Genomic DNA, 20,503 nt, shown 5'->3' with positions numbered 1-20,503 from the left:
TGAATCCTTCGGCCAGCACCTCTATCTTCCCCTCTCCCCTTCTCGGCGCTGTTCCGTTCTATCTCTGGCTTCAGTACGTCGTCTTGGGATTTCCCCCCGGACGGGGATTTGGAGCCCAAAAAGCCGGACATGTCCGGGAAAATCCGGACGTATGGTAACCCTACTTTCCGGTGATGCTTTTGCAGTGATGTGCAAGTGAAGACATGTTCTTCCTGTTTACACAGCTTTTAGCCTCTGGAGGATATCCCACAGTGCCTAGGTGACCACTGTGGCCAGCCGCTCTGCTGCCAGGTAAACAGACCTCCACCCCTCCCCCTGTAAAGCCCCTGGAACTTTGAAACTCCCCTTCCTGTTTTCTTGGCAAGTGTTCACTTATTTGGCCCGGTGACAATGCCTGCTCCATGGAGCAAATGATCCCCTGCTTGGAGCAATGCTGAGCTAGTGAGCTTATCAATGTTTGCGACACACACTCTCTCTCTCTCTCTCTGTACTGTGGGATAGCTGCCCTACAGTGCTGCTCTCATCAGCAATGGAAGTGCTGTTAATGTAAACACACTCTGATGCCTGAGGAATTAAGTGAGTACACAAACCAGCGCTTTACTTTAACGGTTCCCTATCAACAGTGAAACTTACAGTGCAAAAACTCTGCAAGTGTAGACATACCCTTAGTTGCTTGCAGTGTAGGTGGGGGCAGGAGAAAAGGCCACGCCTGGGCCCCCTGTGTTCAGTTTTATACCCTCATTCCATGTACCTGTAGAACACAAGTCCAGGCATGCCTGGGGGGCATTGCTGAGTCTTCAGGCAAAGCTAAGCAGTCCCCTTGGTGTGGCCTCATGCAGGTGAGTCATTGAGTTGTAGCTCCCCTGCTGGACAATAGCTGTTGATGGGTTGTTTCACACCCCGCCCAGGTGTTGGTTACTTTACTTGCTCTTGCCTTTTGGGAGCTAATATCTGGCTGATTCCCCAATTTACAGCATGTTTTAGTGACAACTATACAACACAATTCTCATAACATCACATGCATTTACTGATATACATATATGGAGAGAGAAATGACTTTCAGCAGATCTTAATCTTTCCCCTGATACCTTACAAGGTATGCTTTATATGTAATATCACAATTATATACTGATGAGGAATATGGGGGAGTTACAGGGTGCTCCCCCAAGGTACAGAATGTCACTCTGTCTTGGCAAGATTTAAATTGTTTCTGCCTCTTGAGCGTTGAAAGGTGGCCACTCAAAGCTCATTACATTATATTTATGTAAAAGTGCTACATATTGTATGTAACTGCAAATCAAGAGAAGCTACTCAGTCTTTAGAAGTTGGCTAACCACCGTTCCCTTTTTCCCTGTGTTTCTGTTGCATGGTATGTCTAGGTGTTAGTCCTTGTTGTAATGTTTGTTAATATTTTAAGTTACAAAACAAAAATCATGTAATTGAAATACTTATTTACTTGGTAACTGTCAAATCAGCAATAGTTAGGGCCAGAACCTGAGGCGTGTGTGTAAGTCCCCTTGACTTGAATAGGAAATGAGCAGGCAAATTATTCCTTGTGTTCCTGGCCAGATAAGTACTTTGTAATTGCATAGATAACATACTGGATTGTTTACTGGATGTCTTTGAAATAACCATGCAGGTGACATGACTTTCATGCCTTATGTAGTAATAAGTATTCTAGTTATAGGTTGTTTAAAAAAAGTTATAAAATGAGTAGAGTGTTGTATATCTACAATATTTGATCTGTAATAACTTGTTTTTTAAGAAATAGCTAAATTGCTGAAAATTATATACAGATAGTATTTTAGTTGAGTTGAATGGCTTTAGTAAAGAGATGCTCTAATCTGCTATCTATAGGAAGGTAGGTCGATTTTTACCTGCAGTATTTTGGTATTTATGTACATTGTGCAATGGCCATACATCTAAGTTTGAGGTGTCTAGGATGTTTTGTTTTCATGGAGGGATATTTTGACTTTTAAATTAAACATTCAATAACAAAACTAATATATAAGCAGTATAGTGTGTCAACTTTTTCCAGGGCCACCTAATTGCAGCCCTGTTGATTTCATCTCCAGTTTCTGTTTTTTTTTAAAAAGAGATATCTAATGATCTGGAGCTTACGTTTTCTTAATAAGGGAAAGATAATATGTAAGTGACATGGGAAGGTGTGGATGTCTTACCATAGGGAGTAAGGAGAATTTGTAGGCTTGATGCATGAGATCCACTCATGAACATGACATACAATACCTGTAAAATTCAAGCTTTTGCCTTGATCTAACATAGTCTGGCACTAACCCTTGGGATAGACATAGTGTATCTGAGCCCCTTTTAGAGTTTGTGAAACTCATTGATTTCAGTGGAGTTTCACAGGATGTAAATCTGGGTAGAAATTGGCCCTCATGAAAAATGACTATTACACTGAGATTTTTATGCTGAAAATCTACATGGTTTGATACACAGAAATAATCATAATAATTATCTAGACTTGAGTAAACTATTATTAGTCTTACTCACAGTTTTTCAAAAATATCCTGTTGCTACCTCTTGGAGCTTTAATTTGTGTCAATCAGGGTGTTGGGATCACTCACTTGTTGTTGTTTCTTCAGATGTCGAGTATGTGACTTCGCCACAACAAATATGAATAGTTTGAAATGTCATATGAAGCGCCACCCACAGGAGCACCAGGCAGTGCAGCTAATGGAACAGTACAAGTATGTAACAGTTATGAGTTGGCAAAAGCCATAGTAGTGTGATTTTGTTACCTTATGAAACAAAGTGGAGTTCAGATTCATTGCTTTCTCTGTAATCTAAATAAAAAATAGCTTGGGTAGGTAGTCGTGAATTATTTTTTCTCCCTGTCTTATTCTCTATTGCCAGTTAATTAACACTCGTACAAAAGCAAAAAGTATTGGAGCTAATTTGGTATTCTTAGTGTCTCCATGTGAGACGAAACGTGGAGTTGCATCATGTTATCCTAGAAAAGAACATGAGTTTCACTAGTCTCTTATGTTTGTGTATATTTGATAAATAAATGCCATTAGTAGTCTGTTCCCACATGCTACATACTGAGGAAAAGTTATTATAAACGAAATTCTAATATTTCAGCATGACTACTCAGTGCTAACTTGCAACAAGGAGTTGAAAACCTAAGACTAAAGCAAAAATGCAAATAAACTAAATAACTGATACTGCAAGATTGGGCAGACAACCAGGGCCATTGGGATAAATCACATGCATACAAAAGTTGTGGTCTCAAGAAAAAAATCCAAATTCTTCACAACTACAAAATGTAAACTAAACCTCCCCACTATGCTCCTTTACAAAGTGCTTTCTAGTAGCACTAGATACCATGCACTCTGCAGCTATACTCTGTAGGAAAGCATTCTGCAGTCACCTAATATTACTGAAAACTTCCACACTTCTGGCCTCTCAGTGTCCCTGATGATCCACTTTGTCAAAGGCTGTGAGAAAATTTCCACAGTATGTCAATTTAGGACATTCTTGAACAGTGAGATTTAATCATTCAGCACAGGTTAAGCCAGTAGGGCAATTTAAACTGAATTCTGTATAGAGTTGACAACCCTCCAGGAACTAAAGATTAATCTTTAATTAAAGATTGTCATGTGATGAAGTCTCCAGGAATACATCCTTGCAACAAAGCCCGATGCCAACTCTGTCCACATATCTATTCAAGTGACATCATCACAGGACCTAATCATATCAGCCATGCCATCAGGGGCTCGTTCACCTGCACATCTACCAATGTGATATATGCCGTCATGTGCCAGCAATGCCGCTCTGCCATGTACATTGGCCAAACCAGACAGTCTCTACGCAAAAGAATAAATGGACACAAATCTGACATCAGGAATCATAACATTCAAAAACCAGTAGGAGAACACTTCAACCTCTCTGATCACTCAGTAACAGACTTAAAGGTGGCAATCTTGCAACAGAAAAGCTTCAAAAACAGACTCCAACGAGAAACTGCTGAACTTGAATTAATATGCAAACTAGATACCATCAATTTAGGCTTGAATAGAGACCAGGAATGGGTGGGCCATTACACACATTGAATCTGTTTCCCTATGTTAAGTACCTCACACCTTCTTGTCAAAGTGTCTGAATTGGATCATCTTGATTATCAATACAAAGGTTTTTTTTCCTCCTGCTGATAATTGCTCATCTTAATTAATTAGCCTCTTAGAGTTGGTAGGGCAACTCCCACCTTTTCATGTTCTCTGTATGTGTATATATATCTCCTTACTATATGTTCCATTCTATGCATCCGATGAAGTGGGCTGTAGCCCACGAAAGCTTATGCTCAAATAAATTTGTTGGTCTCTAAGGTGCCACAAGTACTCCTGTTCTTTTTGCGGATACAGACTAACACGGCTGCTACTCTGAAATCTGTATGATGATTTGTTATAGAAATAAGGGAGCTGATCTCCACGTACTAGACAACCACGGCAGAGTTCCAGCAGCTATATCTTATATAGAACACGGCTGCTACTCTGAAACAAGATGAATGCACACTGCAAAAATTAAGTGCTCTTCCTCAATCTTCATTGTCTTTTGCTAAAAGTGTAATGTAAAAATACATTCTGTAAAACATTGGCCAGGAACAGCAAACTCATTTTACTTCTATTTCTTTCCTCCCATTATACTTTGTATATTTCCTATGGGATCATGTTGTGCAATACGCTCATATATTGACCCATGGATGATGAGTAGTATAGTGAGTGATCCTGGAAGTTGCTGAGCACTTTCACCTTTGATTTGAAATTAATGATAGCTGAAGGTACTTAGCACCTAGTAGCATTAACCCATAGTGTTCTATAATCTTGAAAGCAAAAATGTGATGCTTAGGCCTTGGCTACACTTGCAGATGTACAGCGCTGTGAGTTAAACCTGACTTCGTGCAGCTGAGTAGGGAAAGCGCTGCAGTCTGTCCACACTGACAGCTGCCCAGCGCACTGTCGTGGCCACATTTGTGGCAATTGCAGCGCTATTGGGAGTGGTGCATTATGGGCAGCTATCCCACAGAGCACCTTTTCCCATTTTGGCGCCGTGGGTTGTGGGAAGGGGGAGTGGGTGCGGAGGATTCTGGGTCCTGTCCCAATGCCCCATGATGCATCGCTTTGCATCCCAGAAATCCCTTTGTTTCAGTCCACCTTTGGCGCCATCTTTCAATGGTTTCTGTGCAGTGCGATCTGTCTGCGGGAAATGGAGTCCGAACTGCTGAGGCGTATGCTGACGAGTCTCGTCAGCACGTCACATTTGGCTGTCGAACTGTTCCTTAAGATCCAAAGTGACAGTGAGAGTGAAGGTGAGGAGTCCGACGATGCTATCGAGCCACGTAACTCGTACGACACGAAATTGCTTGTGGCATTCACGGACATGCTCAGCACCATGGAATGCTGCTTTTGGGCTTGGGAAACAAGCACCGAGTGGTGGGATCACATAGTCATGAAAGTCTGGGATGACGAGCAGTGGCTGCAGAACTTTTCAGATGAGAAAAGCCACTTCCATGGGACTGTGTGAGGAGCTCGCCCCCACCCTGTGGCACAAGGACACGAGATTGAGAGCTGCCCTGCCAGTGGAGAAGCGAGTGGCTATTGCAATCTGGAAGCTGGCAACTCCAGACAGCTACCGGTCGGTCGCAAACCAGTTTGGAGTGGGAAAGTTGACCATTGAAATCGTGTTGATGCAAGTTTCCAATGCCATTAATCGCATCCTACTCAGAAGAACCTTGACTCTGGGTAACGTGCAGGAAATAGTGGATGGCTTTGCACAAATGGGGTTCCCTAACTGTGGAGGGGCGATAGATGGGATGCACATTCCTATTCTGACACCACCCCACCTAGGATCCGAGTACGTTAATCGGAAGGGGTATTTCTCTCTGGTTCTCCAGGCGCTTGTGGATCACCGTGGGAGTTTCATTGACATTAACACAGGCTGGCCCGGAAAGGTGCATGACGCACGCATCTTTCGGAACACTTGGCTGTTCAGCAAGATGCAGGCTGGGACTTTTTTCCCAGAGCAGAAGATCACGGTAGGGGAAGTTGAAATGCCCATTGTGATCCTTGGAGATCCCGCTTACCCGTTAATGCCGTGGCTTATGAAACCCTACACCGGGAGCCTTGACAGCAGCAAGGAACGGTTCAACTACAGGCTGAGAATACTTACAAGGGGAGAGCTGAGCCAGTACAAACACTGAATCTATCTCCCCATGTAAGTATTCTCACACTTCTTATCAAACTGTCTGTACTGAGCTATCTTGATTATCACTTCAAAAGTTTTTTTTTTCTCTTACTTAATTGGCCTCTCAGAGTTGGTAAGACAACTCCCACCTGTTCATGCTCTCTGTATGTGTGTATATATATCTCCTCAATATATGTTTCACTCTATATGCATCCGAAGAAGTGGGCTGTAGCCCACGAAAGCTTATGCTCCAATAAATTTGTTAGTCTCTAAGGTGCCACAAGTACTCCTGTTCTTTTTGCGGATACAGACTAACACGGCTGCTACTCTGAAATATTTCCTGATATGTAATAGAGATAGTGATGCTAAAAAGCGTGGCCTCATTATATGCACAGTAGAGCAGGCCTTCCTTACCACATGCCTGTAGTGTACTATGTATCTTCATATAACCTTTCAAATTATGAGTTCTCCACAGTATTCTGTGGAGGAGCGGTAGGTAGAATTTCCTTTCTTTTGTTTTCTGGTTAGTGGAAATTGCAGCCATCGCAATTTCAGACTGCTGCATTTGGGGTTTGATCCTGCAGCCATTAAAGTCAATGGCAAAACTCCCATTGACTTGTGTGGTGCAGTATCAGGGTTTCCAGGTATTATACAAATATTTTTTCCTCTGAAAATTAAAGCTTTTTGGACAGGTGGCACCTAGCCCTCAGCCCCTGTGCTTCACAACTTGCTAGTGATGGATGCCCCCATAATCACATATTCTTTTGTCTGTTACGTAGGTACAGTGTTGACAAATTTATATCTTAAAATTACTTTAACCATAAAACTTCTAAAATTCTCTACTCTTCACTTTCATCTATGGAAAAGTCCCATTGTATTTAATTGGGACTAAGCCAATATGTTTCTATATTACACGGAGTATGGTTCTATACAAATTTATCTAAAAACATACTTAGGATCTCTGAAACTTTCTCAAAAGGTTTTTGAATCATCCAGTTGAATTCCATAATACACAATTTTCTGTTGAATATAATTGCCCATTCCAAAAACATTTACATTATGGTTTTGTTAGACTTTTTCAAAAGGGTTTTCAGTAATCTTAATTTGTAACTAGTGTTGAGAAGGGAGGGTTAATGGAATAATGAAGAAGCAAGAAAAGGAAATATTGCAGTGTCACCTTTGTTACAAATTCCCAGGTTTTCCTTCATTTACCAACCTTTGCTCTTACAAAATGTAATTAGGGATGGTATAAAAATGTCTGCTGTGTCAATTAAATATCAATTAGGAACACAAACTAAATTTAATGGAGAAAAAAGTTATTGTACATACACAGTAGCAAACTTTCAGAACTCACTCTTTCTGGCTATTTGTGTTTGTGTTTTCCTTAAAATATCACAAAACAATAATCTACATTTATTACCTAATTTCACGCTGAATTTCATTTCTAAATGGAAGGTAAGTTGAAGTGATCAGAACTAGTGCATTTTTGTAGTATTCAAATAGCTTTTTTTTTTTTTTTTTAATGGCCAAACTGATAGTGGCATTCTACGTTTTTTGTTTTGATTTGCTTTTTAAATTAAATTTGGTTTAAATATTTTTTAGATACTGAGATGTTCCATGGGAAGTTTTATTCTGAAACACATTTACTTGGCCAGGGTATAAACTTAAAACAAGGAAGGATTAACATGCTTTATTTATAGTGCCATTAAATTACGGTGATATACTGGAATTGCTGCAACATGGAGAAATTTCTCTTTGACCAAACGTTAGGAGAGAAAGGGAATTACCGTAATACTTAACTGTATTATCTCATTTGGTCTGTTTTAGAAAATTTAGTAAAAAAGTGAGTAATTTGACTTCACTTCAAATACTTTCTTACACTCATTGTTTTTCAGATGTTCTCTTTGTGGATATGTATGCAGCCACCCTCCTTCCCTGAAGTCCCATATGTGGAAACATGCAAGTGATCAAAATTATAATTATGAACAAGTGAACAAGGCTATTAATGATGCAATTTCACAAAGCGGCAGGTGTGTGTATGTATGACACTTCCTTACAAACTAGAATCCTTAATCTAGACTTTTGAAAGCACCCAACCATGACCCAAGATAAACTACAATCTGCAAATTTAAACAACAAAAAATACGATGACTTTTTAAAAAAAACTTTCTTTGTTTATTTTTTAGGTTTCAAGGGCAGCTACCTGGAAAGACTCTATTAGAAAGCACTGATGAAAGTTTAGTACCTGTTCTAGGGAGTTCAGAGAACTTGGTGTCATTTTCAGAGTCCATTAATCAGACTACTAATGAAATTTCAGGTTCCAGTGAAAATCAAAAACTTAATCCAACAATTAATACCTCATGCAATTTAGAAAAGAACTCCAGTCAGCCCCACCTTGGCACAGAATACTGTGTTCTACTCTTCTGCTGTTGTATTTGTGGGTTTGAGTCCACCAGCAAAGAAAATCTGTTGGATCATATGAAAGAACATGAAGGTGAAATCATAAACATCATTCTAAATAAGGACCACAATGCAACTCAGAACTCCAACTAGATCAAACTATCAGCTAAAAAGAAGAGGATTTCCTAAAATGGGTTTTTTCTATCTTGGCTAATGTTGCCTGAGATACTTGCTCAAGAGAGGAAATGCAAGTAAAATGTACTGATTTCCCAAGCTGAGTCTTTGTTGCAATTACAGACATAATTTAATTAGCTAAAACCATTAAATACTCCATTTTGGGGAAACTGTGGAATGATCCATCTAACCCTTTATCCTTCCCTGTGATGCCAAGAGTCTGGATTTCTCAATGCCTAGTGTTAATCCAAAGTGCATTAGCACAATAAGAAATTCAAACTCAGCAGCTAAACAAGGTATTAGCTCAATTCAAAAGGTTTTTTTTTTTTTTTTTTTTTTTTGCCTTGAAAGTATTTAGTTAAGTGTGTCAAACTCATTTCAGGCAAATATTGTTTTCCTTCAATGCAAAGGACAGTAGGCCAGATACGGGTTATGAATTAATGCTCACCTAAAATTTACTGTTTAATTCTGAGGGGTAGATGGTGAGGGGGGTGCTCCTGATTCATTTTTAAGGCCTTACTCTTCCCAGCTTAACAATTGTTTTCTGAATAAGCAGTACTGGATGGTATTCCTTCTGTCACTAATAGGAAGTGCTGATTCAAGGCAGGAGAAGCTGAGTGGCCTGAAGGCAGTAGGTATCTTGCCAACTATTTGGCTAGATCCTAAGTAAATACAAGATCTTATTTTAGACATGTTAAATGCATATGTAAACATGACCCATTGTTTAAAGTCTCTCTTTAAAATATTCAGCCAAACCTCTAAAAGCAAGTGGATCATGATATAAATTGGCATTTTAACTGGTGACTTTTTCATGTCAGTACATAATGAGTGCCATAATCTTGGGGTGGGAACAGGCAATCACCAGAAATCTAATTGACAAAGGGCCAGATTTTTCAAGGTATTTAGGCCCTAAAGATGTAGATAGGCACCTAGTGGGATTTTCAAAAGTGCTCGGTGCATAGCCACTTTTGAAAATTGCACTAGGTGCCTACCTACATCTTTAAGTGCCTAAATACCTAGAAAAGTCTGGCTCTAACACTGTCTGTTGAAATAATTACTCAAAAGGTATGCTAATCCTTTCTCATAAAATGCTTCAAATTTCACAATAAGAGAATTCAGCAAAAATAATTTTTAAGTAAAAATCAAGCTGCTTTGTGGAAACAACCTTTCCTCCATTGCACCAAAATAGAAAGGAACAGGATCTATGATGGTTAGTAGAGTAAACATTACTGATGCATGTGATAAGGATTCACAAAGGGAACTTGATAATTGCGGTGTTTTATTTTTAAAGCAACCTTAGAAATTTCTCCCTTTTTAAAACCATTTTGCTTCTAACATTATAATGCTGATCTTTCATGTAGTTTAACTGACCTGCATCAGTTTATATATCGATGGGAATTGCAGTATGCAGGCTAATTGCCAGGGAATTCTGCCAAAATCACTTGTAAAGTTGGCCCCTAAAATTGTGTTTTAGTATATGCTTGCTACAAAAAAAAAGTGTAACATTTGAAAAGGAGCCCTTTAGCAGTCAGACTAAAACATTCTGATGAAGTTTGAAACATTCAATTCTGGTTTAAAGGTAGCTTCAAAACTGTAATTGCACTGAAGCATGCCCAGTTCTTAGCATCTCAGTTCAGTTATGCCTGGGTTAGTTGTTCATTTGTTAAAAATGGTTAGTACACTATAGTTTTAAAAAGAGTGATGCAGAACGTTTTTTGTATTTATTACCTATTTATACTTTTTTTTAGCAGAAATAAGCTACAACTATATAAATCTGAAAAGCTGGTGTATGAGTAGTGTACAGTCTTCATGGTGCTATTTCTGTGTTGATTTTTTAAGTTCTCCTGTGGACAGTGAAGCTGGTCAAACAGGAAAGAAAAAGAGGATAGCTTTTTGTATACAACTTTAATTTTAAGAAGCAACCCAAGGTATAAAGGCTGTATAAAGGGCAGAGTTGTATTTCAAGCTGTACTGGTGATCTTTTAAAGTGGGTTTGTTTTTAAACATTTTGAACTTTTTCTATCTTTAAGTAGTCCTATTAATTTGGTTATAAATTAGGTTAGATGTACAAAAGTTATTTTAAAAATTGGTAAAGATCTATCATCATACAGCCCATTACACTAATAGGTTTGACCTATCCATGAACTAAACATAGTACATTTCACATGTTTTAAATAAAAATGTAAAGTAACTTCTGTATGTTTTACATTTTTTTACTAAAAATAGAATATACAAGGGCCAATCAGATGGGAACTTTTCATATTCATACAGGCTAATTTGACACTTTAAAAACATGATTACAATGAACAATTTCAATCAGAGGTGGAAAATATTTAATTAGGGCACTGGTGTTGTCTGTCTTAGTGACCAGTGTTGACACCAATATTGTATCCTTCATATAGAATTCTGGTGTGTTTAAAAAACAGGAAATTATTGGGCACATTTTTAATTTCTGAGGTCATAGAGCACATTCTAACATTCCAGCTCCTGTATTTATAGATCCCATTTATTGCAGTCATTTGAAAATCTGGTAAATATAAAAATATCAGAGAGGCCACAGTAACTTGAATTTTAAATTCCTATTTTAAACTCATGGAAACTACAGTGTGCCTTGACCTTAACTTAATTATTTCCCATAATGGATCATGCATTTTAAAGTTGTTACACTAATGGAAATATGTGAAGAACTTGGATGCATGAGCTAGAAGAAAGATGGCAGGAAGCCCAGATTTACAAAGTCAAACTTTTTATTAGTCATGTTTTTTCTGGGTGCAGTGTTACAATATAATACACCAAGACACATTGTAATATATTGGAACTACTAACCAAGGTATAGGTATTTACAGCGTGTTCTTTACCATCTCATCAGTAATCTTTGGTTAACCATATGTTGTTCTAAAGCAGTAGAAGGGGGTGGGAGGGCCTTCTAAAAACTGACTAGGATAAATACTACAACTGCCAAGAAATAATTACTTGCTAGCCTGCAGAAAATAAACAATCTTCATAAGAAAATTCCTTATTGATTGTCCCCATGCTGCCATCGATTCACATTCAAAATTCCCCCTTGACTTTAACAGATGCGTTGAATGTGGAATGATTACAGAATCAGTTCCTGAAAGCAAGTATTCTGATCACGATACCTGCTTTGTAACATGTTGTGTGATTAGTTTGTTTGCATGTTTTGGGTTTGTTTTAACAGCACTTTTCAGGGTTACACCATTTCAATCTTCCCATTCCTTTGAGAATTTACAAATATTTTGGGATGCTACTGGCACATAGAACTAGCAAATTATCATACTTGCAGTGCTATTGGTTTTTCTTTCAACTCTGCTCTAAGCAGATTTTATTCAGTGATATGGACTATAACTTAAAGCCTTTGTTCTAGATACCTACAATTCTGTTATGGAGGAAATTCCCATTTTCTCCTCATGAAATAGCTGGGGATCTATAATCTTCCATTGTAGCTTTCTACTTTGTACTTGGCCTAGAAAGAGAGAGTGGGATTCAGCCAGAGTTACTGTATTCTCCTGTCCCAAGCACTTATTTAATCATTAAAATAAAAATTAAAAAAAATGTACAGTGGGTGCTCAAAGTATTGATGAATAGAATATATTTAATAGAAATTTACATTTGCGTTTGATATTCATGGACATGAGTACATGTATTTTTTTAAGAAAAGGTATTGTAACACTATGGCACTGCTTTTTATAGCCAAAGTATAAAAAAATTTAGAAGACTGACATAAAGACTGCAGTTACTTTTGACACTGTATCTTATTAAAATAGGATGAATTGCATTTTATAAAACTATCCAGCACATTAAGCTGCATGCCTTAAACTCTCTGTAGGATTGTGTTCCTGATAGAACAGATTGTCTATTGGGAACGATGAAGCAAGTCTGTAGTACTACTTTAACTACCTTCTGAAATACTGTACGTTAGAATAATTTATTTTCCTTTACAGGAGTTTGTCATGTATTGACTTTAATATTGTATTTTGGTAATAAACTTTTTTGTTAAACACTTCTTAGTATTCTGCTTTTATTTGTACAGTATGAGACAAATATTTAACATGGGGAAGTAAATACTGAGCCAATACTTGGTAAGGTGGAAGAAAACTACACCTTTTGAAATGGGTGTGCAAATCCAATCTGAGCACCCAGGCAGAGATCATGCTTTATATAAGCAGAATGCCTTTCTTCTGTACGGGCACACAAAACCATAATCTAAACATTAACACATTAAAAACAAAAATATGACTCTCCATTCTAAAATGCAGGATTTAACAATCCGGGGGGGGGGGGGGAATTCACAGAAATTATATGAATATCAAATTATGTGGAAAACATTTATTAAACTTGAACTAAAGTTTAACTTCCATTTTTTATACAGTGCACTAATAAAACATAGCAGAACTAGGTCTGCATATTGGGATGAAGGAAAACTTTAATAAAATGGAGGCATTACCCCCTAATAATGAGACTTAATATCAGATAATCTAACTGGAACACAATAAGCTACTGTATACTTGATCCTTAGAATATGAACAAATGTTGCACCTTCTATACTGAAAGGCAGGGCCGGCTTTAGGAAGTGCGGGGCCCGATTTGAACAGTTTTGACGGGGACCCGACAGGGATGACTTAAAAAAAAAAAAAAAACGTAAAAAAAACACATGGGGCTTGTACTCACCGGGCCGCGCTCCTAGTCTTTGGTGGCAGGTCCTTCACTCGCTCTGGGTTTTCGGTGGCACTGAAGGACCCGCCACCAAAGTGCTGCCAAAGACCCGGAGCGCCGCCGGGTGAGTAAAAATTAAAAAGGCGCCTCTAGCCAGGGAAAGGATTTTCTGCCACTTGCCCCCCACTCTGGGTGGCCCTGCCACTGGGCACGGGGGCTTAGGCGCAGGGCCCGATTCGGGGGAATTGGTGGAATTGGCCTAAAGCCGGCCCTGCTGAAAGGTATGTGAGTATAAAACAACTTCACAGTATGCAGTACAGAAAAGAGATTTGCAGATAATTCCAGTTTAAGCTGGTCTTTGTGCAGAGCTGTTGATTAAAATGGTGGAGCTGAAAGATCAAAATTACTTGTTTTCACAATTTCTTCCAAAATGGTGTAATGAACAACAAATAAAGGCAGTCAGAAAAGGCCTGTTTAATTGCTGCCTTAATACTAGCCTAGGTTTTGATTTGTTGTAATCAAAATTAACTTAAAGAATTGAATTGTTCAAAATGTGATTTTCAGAAACAAATCTAAGATATTAATCTTTAGTTTTACTATGTATTTAGGTGCCCTAGAATATTAGATCTCTATTCCGAAGGTAATGTTGGCTAATTGATTTCAAAACTTTACAGTAAGTTATTTCAGCAAATGTACACAGAGTAATAATTCTCAGATGTAATTCTCCAGTGGGCACATAGCCTGCACAGCAGCCACTAGTGGGGAGGGACAGTGAAGGAGAGTAGTTTAGCATGATGTTTTCTAGTTACGTATATAGTCCCCAGGAATCAGTCAGCTGGCGCAAGGCAGAACAGCTTCAGGTTGCTCTATTTTGTGCCAGGTCTGAGACAGAGAATCCAGGAGCCGTTATTTGTTCCTTGACAATCCCCAGCTCTGTTGATGAAACAGTATCCGTTTTGGTTAAAAGTTAAAGTGCTTTTTTTTCTTAGACTGTGAGACAATCAGTATGCGTTTACATTTTCCTCACTGCTTAACCTACAATTTGCTATCTGAATACCCAAAACATATGTGCTAATATTCCAAGGTGATGGCTATAACTGATTGTTTTAGTTAATCTGAAAGGCTTTAATATGACTTTAGTACATGTCCTTAGATGCATGGATGATTTTGTAAGGGTATTCTGTTTTGCCATTATACAATTTTAAATTGTTCACAGTTGGGACACTATTGTGTTTTGCACTGCATTCATGGATCAGTAGTGTTAGTGGAAATTGTGCTGCTAGAGATCATCCAATATTCTCCCAGAGATGGGAGATCTTGATGTTTTTACAAATAGCTGCCTTTAAGTTACTGGTAAAGATCAGCAAACTACTGATCATAAAAATGTAGGGCTGGAAGGTACTGGTGGACTGCATGACCTCTATTCTCTTCCCCCCCTCTTCCCAACTCTCACACATTGAGGCAGGAACAAGTATACCTACACCATCCTTAATAGATAGATGTTAGTCTAACCTGTTCTTAAAAACTCCAATAATGGGGATTCCACAACCTATTCCAGTACTTTAACTATCCTTATAGTTATCTTAGATATTAGGAAAAACTTTGTCTCCTTTGTAGCAAATTCCTGCCCTGCCTTCAGGGGACATGGAGAACAATTGATCACCATCTTCTTTATAACAGCCCTTTATAACACACTGAAGTCTTATCAGATCCTCCCTTGGTCTTCTTTTCTCAAGACTAAACAAACATGCCCAGTTTTGTTAACCTTTCCTCATAGGTCAGGTTTTCTAAATCTTTCATCATTTTTAATGCTGTCCTCTGGACTCTCTCCAGTTTATCCACATCTTTTTTTAGGCCAGGTCTACACTATAAACTTACATCAGAATAACTACGTCACTCAGGGGTGTGAAAAATCCCCACCTATTCCAATATAGTGTTTGTCTACATCAGGGGTTATGTCGACATGAGGTGGATTAACTACATCAATGGGAGAAGCTCTCCTGTCAGCCTCGTATCATCTTCACTGAAGTGCTATAGCAGCACAGCTGCATCACAACAGCGTTGTAAGTGTAGATCTGCCCTTAAAGTGTGGTACCCAAAACTGAACACTATACTCCAGCTGAGGCCTCACAAATGCCAACTAGAATGGGCTAATTATCTCCTGTGTCTTATGTACAGCACTCTTGTTAATACACCCCAGATTATTAGCTTTTGTCACAACCTTATCACATTGTTGACTCATTCAATTTGTGATCTACTATAAAACCCAAATCCTTTTATGCAGTATTTCTGCCTACCCCCTTATTTCCCATTCTGTAGTTTGATTTTTTTTTTCTTTCTAGTGGAGTACTTTGTACTCCTCTTTATTTAATTTTATCTTTTTGATTTCAGACCAGCTCTCCAATTTCTCAAGGTAATTTGAATTCTAATCTTACCTTCCAAAGGGCTTGCAACCCCTCCCAGTTTGGTGTCATCTGCAAATTTTATAAGTACACTCTCCATGCCATTATCCAAGTCACTCATGAAAATAATAACTAGTACTGGACTCAGGGCAGACCCCTAAAGAACCCCACTAGATACACCCTCCCAGTTTAACAGCAAACCATTGATAACTCTGACTACGTTTTTTCAACCAGTTGTGCACTTTATAGTAATTTAATCTAGACCACACTTCCCTAGTTTGCTTAGGAGAATGTAATGTGTAACTGTGTCAAAAGCCTTACTAAAAAAATCAAGATATCACATCTACATCTTCCCCCATCCACTAAGTCAGTAACCCTGTAAAATGACTGCATATTGTATTCACACAACTTTATTCAGTATTCTAATTTTATAGTTGGATTTATAGAACAAGGCTTGTATTGCTGATATATTTTGAACAGCAATAATATTAAGATGTAAAAATAGGTCCACGGAGTATTTCCAAAGAAGAACAAGCTGCTAATTATTTTTAAAGTGTCCTAGGTAGCAGAAAGAGTTAGTACTATGTATACCAGTATAACACATACAGGAAGGAAAGGGTACAGGTTAGATTGCTCCAAAAGAGTAGCCAATTTTTAAAAAAAGTTAATATTTTACACATTTCTGAAACTTAACTATTTAAAAAGCTTTATATTTTTTATTTCAGTATGTATTGCTCCACGGAAGTGTCACTCTCTGTCTCACCCTACTAAAGGGCGGTGATAAAAATAGCATGATTATCTTCCTTTTACAGAGTACATACATTTTACATAGATCAGTTTCTTGAAAATAATTATTCTTCCTTATTTATCCATATTCTGTATATACCTTTACTTTTTTTCTCCACTGATGTGAATAAAATTACTTCTCTTCTGTACAGATTAACTCCTGCTGACCCCATCGTGGTATTGTAGCTCTTACGATATTTAGTGCTAAGAACAAAGTGACCTAATGCTACACTCTGTAAAGTCCATAATTCCTAAGTTCCCATACTCTACAGTCCCTAACTCTGGCATTCATTCATACACTAATGTGCCACCTACGCTGCTGCTTCTAAAGCCAGGTCTTGTTGCTCTTTAAGGGCACTGTGTTAAGCCGATTTCCCCTCTTTGGGCTTCTTGTGGAAGATTGGGTGGTTTGGGTTTATTTTGGGATCTTATCCTGTGCATGAGTGAAACACACACGCTTATATACATGGACCCAAAAATGTGCAAAGTGGGTGCATTTTGTAAATGAAAATTATACTCAATTGGGCAAAGGGTTAAGAGTTCAATCAAAACTATGTGTGTGTAAAAATTTAACATTGATACATTATTAAAAATACAGCTATCTTTAGAATCCTCAAGCTATAATTAGAATATACTCTAGTCCAGGGGACCGGCAACGTTCGGCACGCGGCTCGCCAGGGTAAGCACCCTAGTGGGGCGGGCCAATTCAGTTATCTGCTGACGCGGCAGGTTCTGCCGATTGTGGCCCCCACTGGCCGTGGTTTGCCGTCCCGGGCCAATGGGGGCGGCGGGAAGCCGTGGCCAGCACATCCCTCGGCCCATGCCGCTTCCCGCCACCCGCATTGGCCTGGGACGGCGAACCGCAGCCAGTGGGGGCCAGAATCGGCCGAACCAGCCGCGTCAGCAGGTAAATAAACTGGCCCGGCCTGCTAGGGTGCTTACCCTGGCGAGCTGCGTGCCGAACATTGCCGACCCCTGCTGTAGTCTTTTCATGATCAAGTTCTGAATTCTAATTTTAGAGACCTTAAACTAAGTATTTAAGTATAAACATGGTTATAGCTTTCACATGTTTGACAACAGTTAATTTTAAAAATTGTATGAAACAATATGTAAGATTGATATAGATCTCAGACAGGCTACATGGAGGTATCTTATTTGCAAAAGGACTAGAAGACTAAGTCAAGACAATCGGTTTCTTGTCATAAAAATACAATATATCCAATTATACAGTAATACAATCTTTCATTTTAAAGCACTGCCACATGATTAACTTTAATGTGATTAGACAAGGTTATCGAAGATATCCCCAGTGGACCATAAGAGGTCCTAGAATAAGTCATGGTTAAAACGTATTCCACTCAGTATTTCCTTTCTTTTATAGTATAAAAGAGACAGTCCTCAGTTTAAATTCTATCGCCAACCCAACAAGACTAACAGACAGCAGACAAAGGAAGTGTTGTCAGCACTGTGTAGGTCACTTTAAGTGAATTCCTTTCTGGAGAATGGATAATATACTATCTTGGGATATGATTATCTCATACTGCATATGCTAAACTGGGATGGGACCCGGTCAGTATTTAGTTTGAAGAATTCCAGTAGAACCCAGAATGCTCCAGAAAGCTGTGTTGGCAACTCAAAGTGGTTCTACATTACTATGAGAGAAGAATCAATCTAATTGCCTAATGCTAGGAGAGGCAATAGTTGATATCTATCGAATGAGATCTAAAAGTGAGGTCCTGATTACTTGTACTCATTAAAGCTTGTGTGGCATTTTACACAAACCCTGATACCTAGGTTCAGTTTCCAATGTGGGTAACTAGTTGAGCTGGTTGAATAACAAAATTGATTTGTAAATATCTTCATGAATAAAAGCTCTAAGTTGCTTTATCTATAATTCACTAGGTCATTCTGTTCAAGAGTATCTGGACAACTGAGAAGAATTCATGAATTCCCAGAGTATCAATAACTTTAACATGAATGAATTAACTTGAAAATTCAAACCAGAAGGTAATTATAAATCCCCTGGCAAAGATAGGTCCTGTACAAACACAGATGCAGAGACTAACACGAGGTCTAGATTGGAGTCTTAGGATGCTACTGTAACAAATGATTAATAACTTGTTTGTTTTTTTTCTACTGTTTCAAAAGTTTATCATCCAGGCAGGCATCAGCAACAATGCCATACAATGTACATGTCCCTGCATATAAAAATAGTAACCAGTCAACAGATCAACCCATAGGTTGAACATTTTGTTCAAACTATTTGGCAAATGTTAGTTTAAAAAAAAAAAGTCAGGATCAGTTCATGAATGATGTCCCTGTCTACAACGGGCTAGCTGGAGTCACCATATGGTTGATTACTGCCTTCTGCTGGCTGCCCTGTTAAAAGATTACAGCTCTGAGATCTTAAATTTCTCAAAGCGCAGGGAAAGACAGAGGAACAGTCAACAAAAAGCAGTTATCACCTATGAACAAGATATTGCCTAACATTTGTGATTACCTGTTTTGTTCATTCCCTCTGGGGCACCTGGCATTGGCCACTGTCGGAAGACAGGATACTGGGCTAGATGGACCTTTGGTCTGACCAAGTATGGCCATTCTTGTGGGCTGGAGAGCAAGCCCACCTGACACTCACCCATGGCTCCGGTCTCAGGGGGGTTGCAGCATCATTCAGGTTTGGCCCAACCACCCTTTCATCACAAGGGAGAGGTGGCCAGGCCAAATTTGAGTGAGTGGTGTTATGACAAGGCACACAGTATTTTAATGCCATGAAACCCTGTGCACCATGTTGCAATGCCCAGATGAGGGAGATGGGCTGAGCTACCACTTCTAGGTGTGGGATGAGCTTACACTATAGTCCCAGGTGAAAAAATTGTGTTGTGCACCTCCTTTTGTCAATTGCATAATATGTTTGAGAAAGCACCATGCATACACCTAAAGACTACCGGGAGGGTGATTCCCCTCCAATCCCCTGCTCCCTCTTAGTTCCACCAGTGCCAGGGTGCCAGTCTGACTCCCCCCAAAACCGCAATATGGCACAACTTGAGCCCTGCCTCCAGAAGGTGAAATGAAGCTCAAGATTCCTGAGTCTATATAAGAAAAAGACCCAAAATCGGGACATCTGGTCACTCTACTCTTCACTTGCAATCCTAATACAACTTCACGTTCTGCCACCACATTTACCCAGCATCCTGCCCCAAATTAAATCACGTTATCTCCCTCTGAAAGCACCGCAGCTATACCTTGTCCCCCAGGCTCACTCGGGGTAAACACCTCCCTGCTTCTGTAATCAGCTCCTAGCCCCCCCCCCCCCCCCCCCCCCCCCCTCCCCCTTCCTACCCCCCCCCCCCCCCCCCCCCCCCCCCCCCCCCCGCCCCCACCCATGTACCAGGCAGCTGACCCCCGCCCCCCGGCAGCCGCCCGCCCGTCCGCGGCTCCGCATTCGCAGAGACGGAGCGAGGAACAAAAGGCACCGCGTCCTCCCCCTCCCCACCGGGGGTCTAAGGCGGCTCCGTGCAGGCAGCGAGTCGCCGCCCAGCCAGAGCTACACCCGGTACTCCCGCTCGGCAGCGTCGGCAGGTATCGGCCCCGGGCTGGGGCGCGCGGGAGCGGGGAGGCGCCGGTGTCAGGCCAGGCCAGGCCGCGGCGGTGCAGGCCGCAGAACTGGGCTGTGAGAGAGCTGCGCTCCGGGCCGGGAGAGCCAGGCCGGCACCTGAGGCGCCAGCCCAGGCCGCTCTGTGTAGCCGGGCCGGGGAACTGCGGGCGCGCGTCCCGGCCAGCTCCATAGAGCAACTGCCCCGCTCCTCCATCGCCCCCCTTACTTGCCCTTCCCACCATCGCCCCCAGCTGCCCCTTCCCTTCCC

The 20,503-nt window shown here is 40.0% G+C and overlaps 2 protein-coding genes across 8 annotated transcripts in view; both read left to right on the top strand.

The window, feature by feature from the left end:
- Positions 1-12,802, top strand: part of ZNF507 (zinc finger protein 507) — a 42,121-nt gene extending 29,319 nt beyond the window's left edge. Inside the window, exons 5-7 of one of the 5 annotated variants that reach the window (XM_034788401.1) lie at positions 2,607-2,711; positions 8,100-8,240; positions 8,391-12,802. In XM_034788401.1, the coding sequence (XP_034644292.1) occupies positions 2,607-2,711; positions 8,100-8,240; positions 8,391-8,757 (613 nt within the window). In that variant the 3' untranslated portion in view covers positions 8,758-12,802. Of the gene's footprint in view, positions 1-2,606; positions 2,712-8,099; positions 8,241-8,390 lie in introns of those variants that run through there. The other 4 variants (XM_034788403.1, XR_004647994.1, XM_034788404.1 and 1 more) reach the window with 4 other exon arrangements.
- Positions 12,803-20,062: 7,260 nt separating this feature from the next.
- DPY19L3 (dpy-19 like C-mannosyltransferase 3) overlaps positions 20,063-20,503 on the top strand; it is a 66,851-nt gene continuing 66,410 nt past the window's right edge. For all 3 annotated transcript variants that reach the window (XM_034788133.1, XM_034788135.1, XM_034788132.1), the window contains exon 1: positions 20,063-20,219. The gene's annotated coding sequence lies outside the window, so the exon portion shown is untranslated. The remainder of the gene's footprint in view (positions 20,220-20,503) is intronic.

Source organism: Trachemys scripta, chromosome 13, assembly GCF_013100865.1.
Source record: "Trachemys scripta elegans isolate TJP31775 chromosome 13, CAS_Tse_1.0, whole genome shotgun sequence".
NCBI classification, from domain to species: domain Eukaryota; kingdom Metazoa; phylum Chordata; order Testudines; family Emydidae; genus Trachemys; species Trachemys scripta.
Note: the sequence above shows the minus strand (reverse complement) of the source record. Positions and strands in the feature narration are given on the sequence as shown.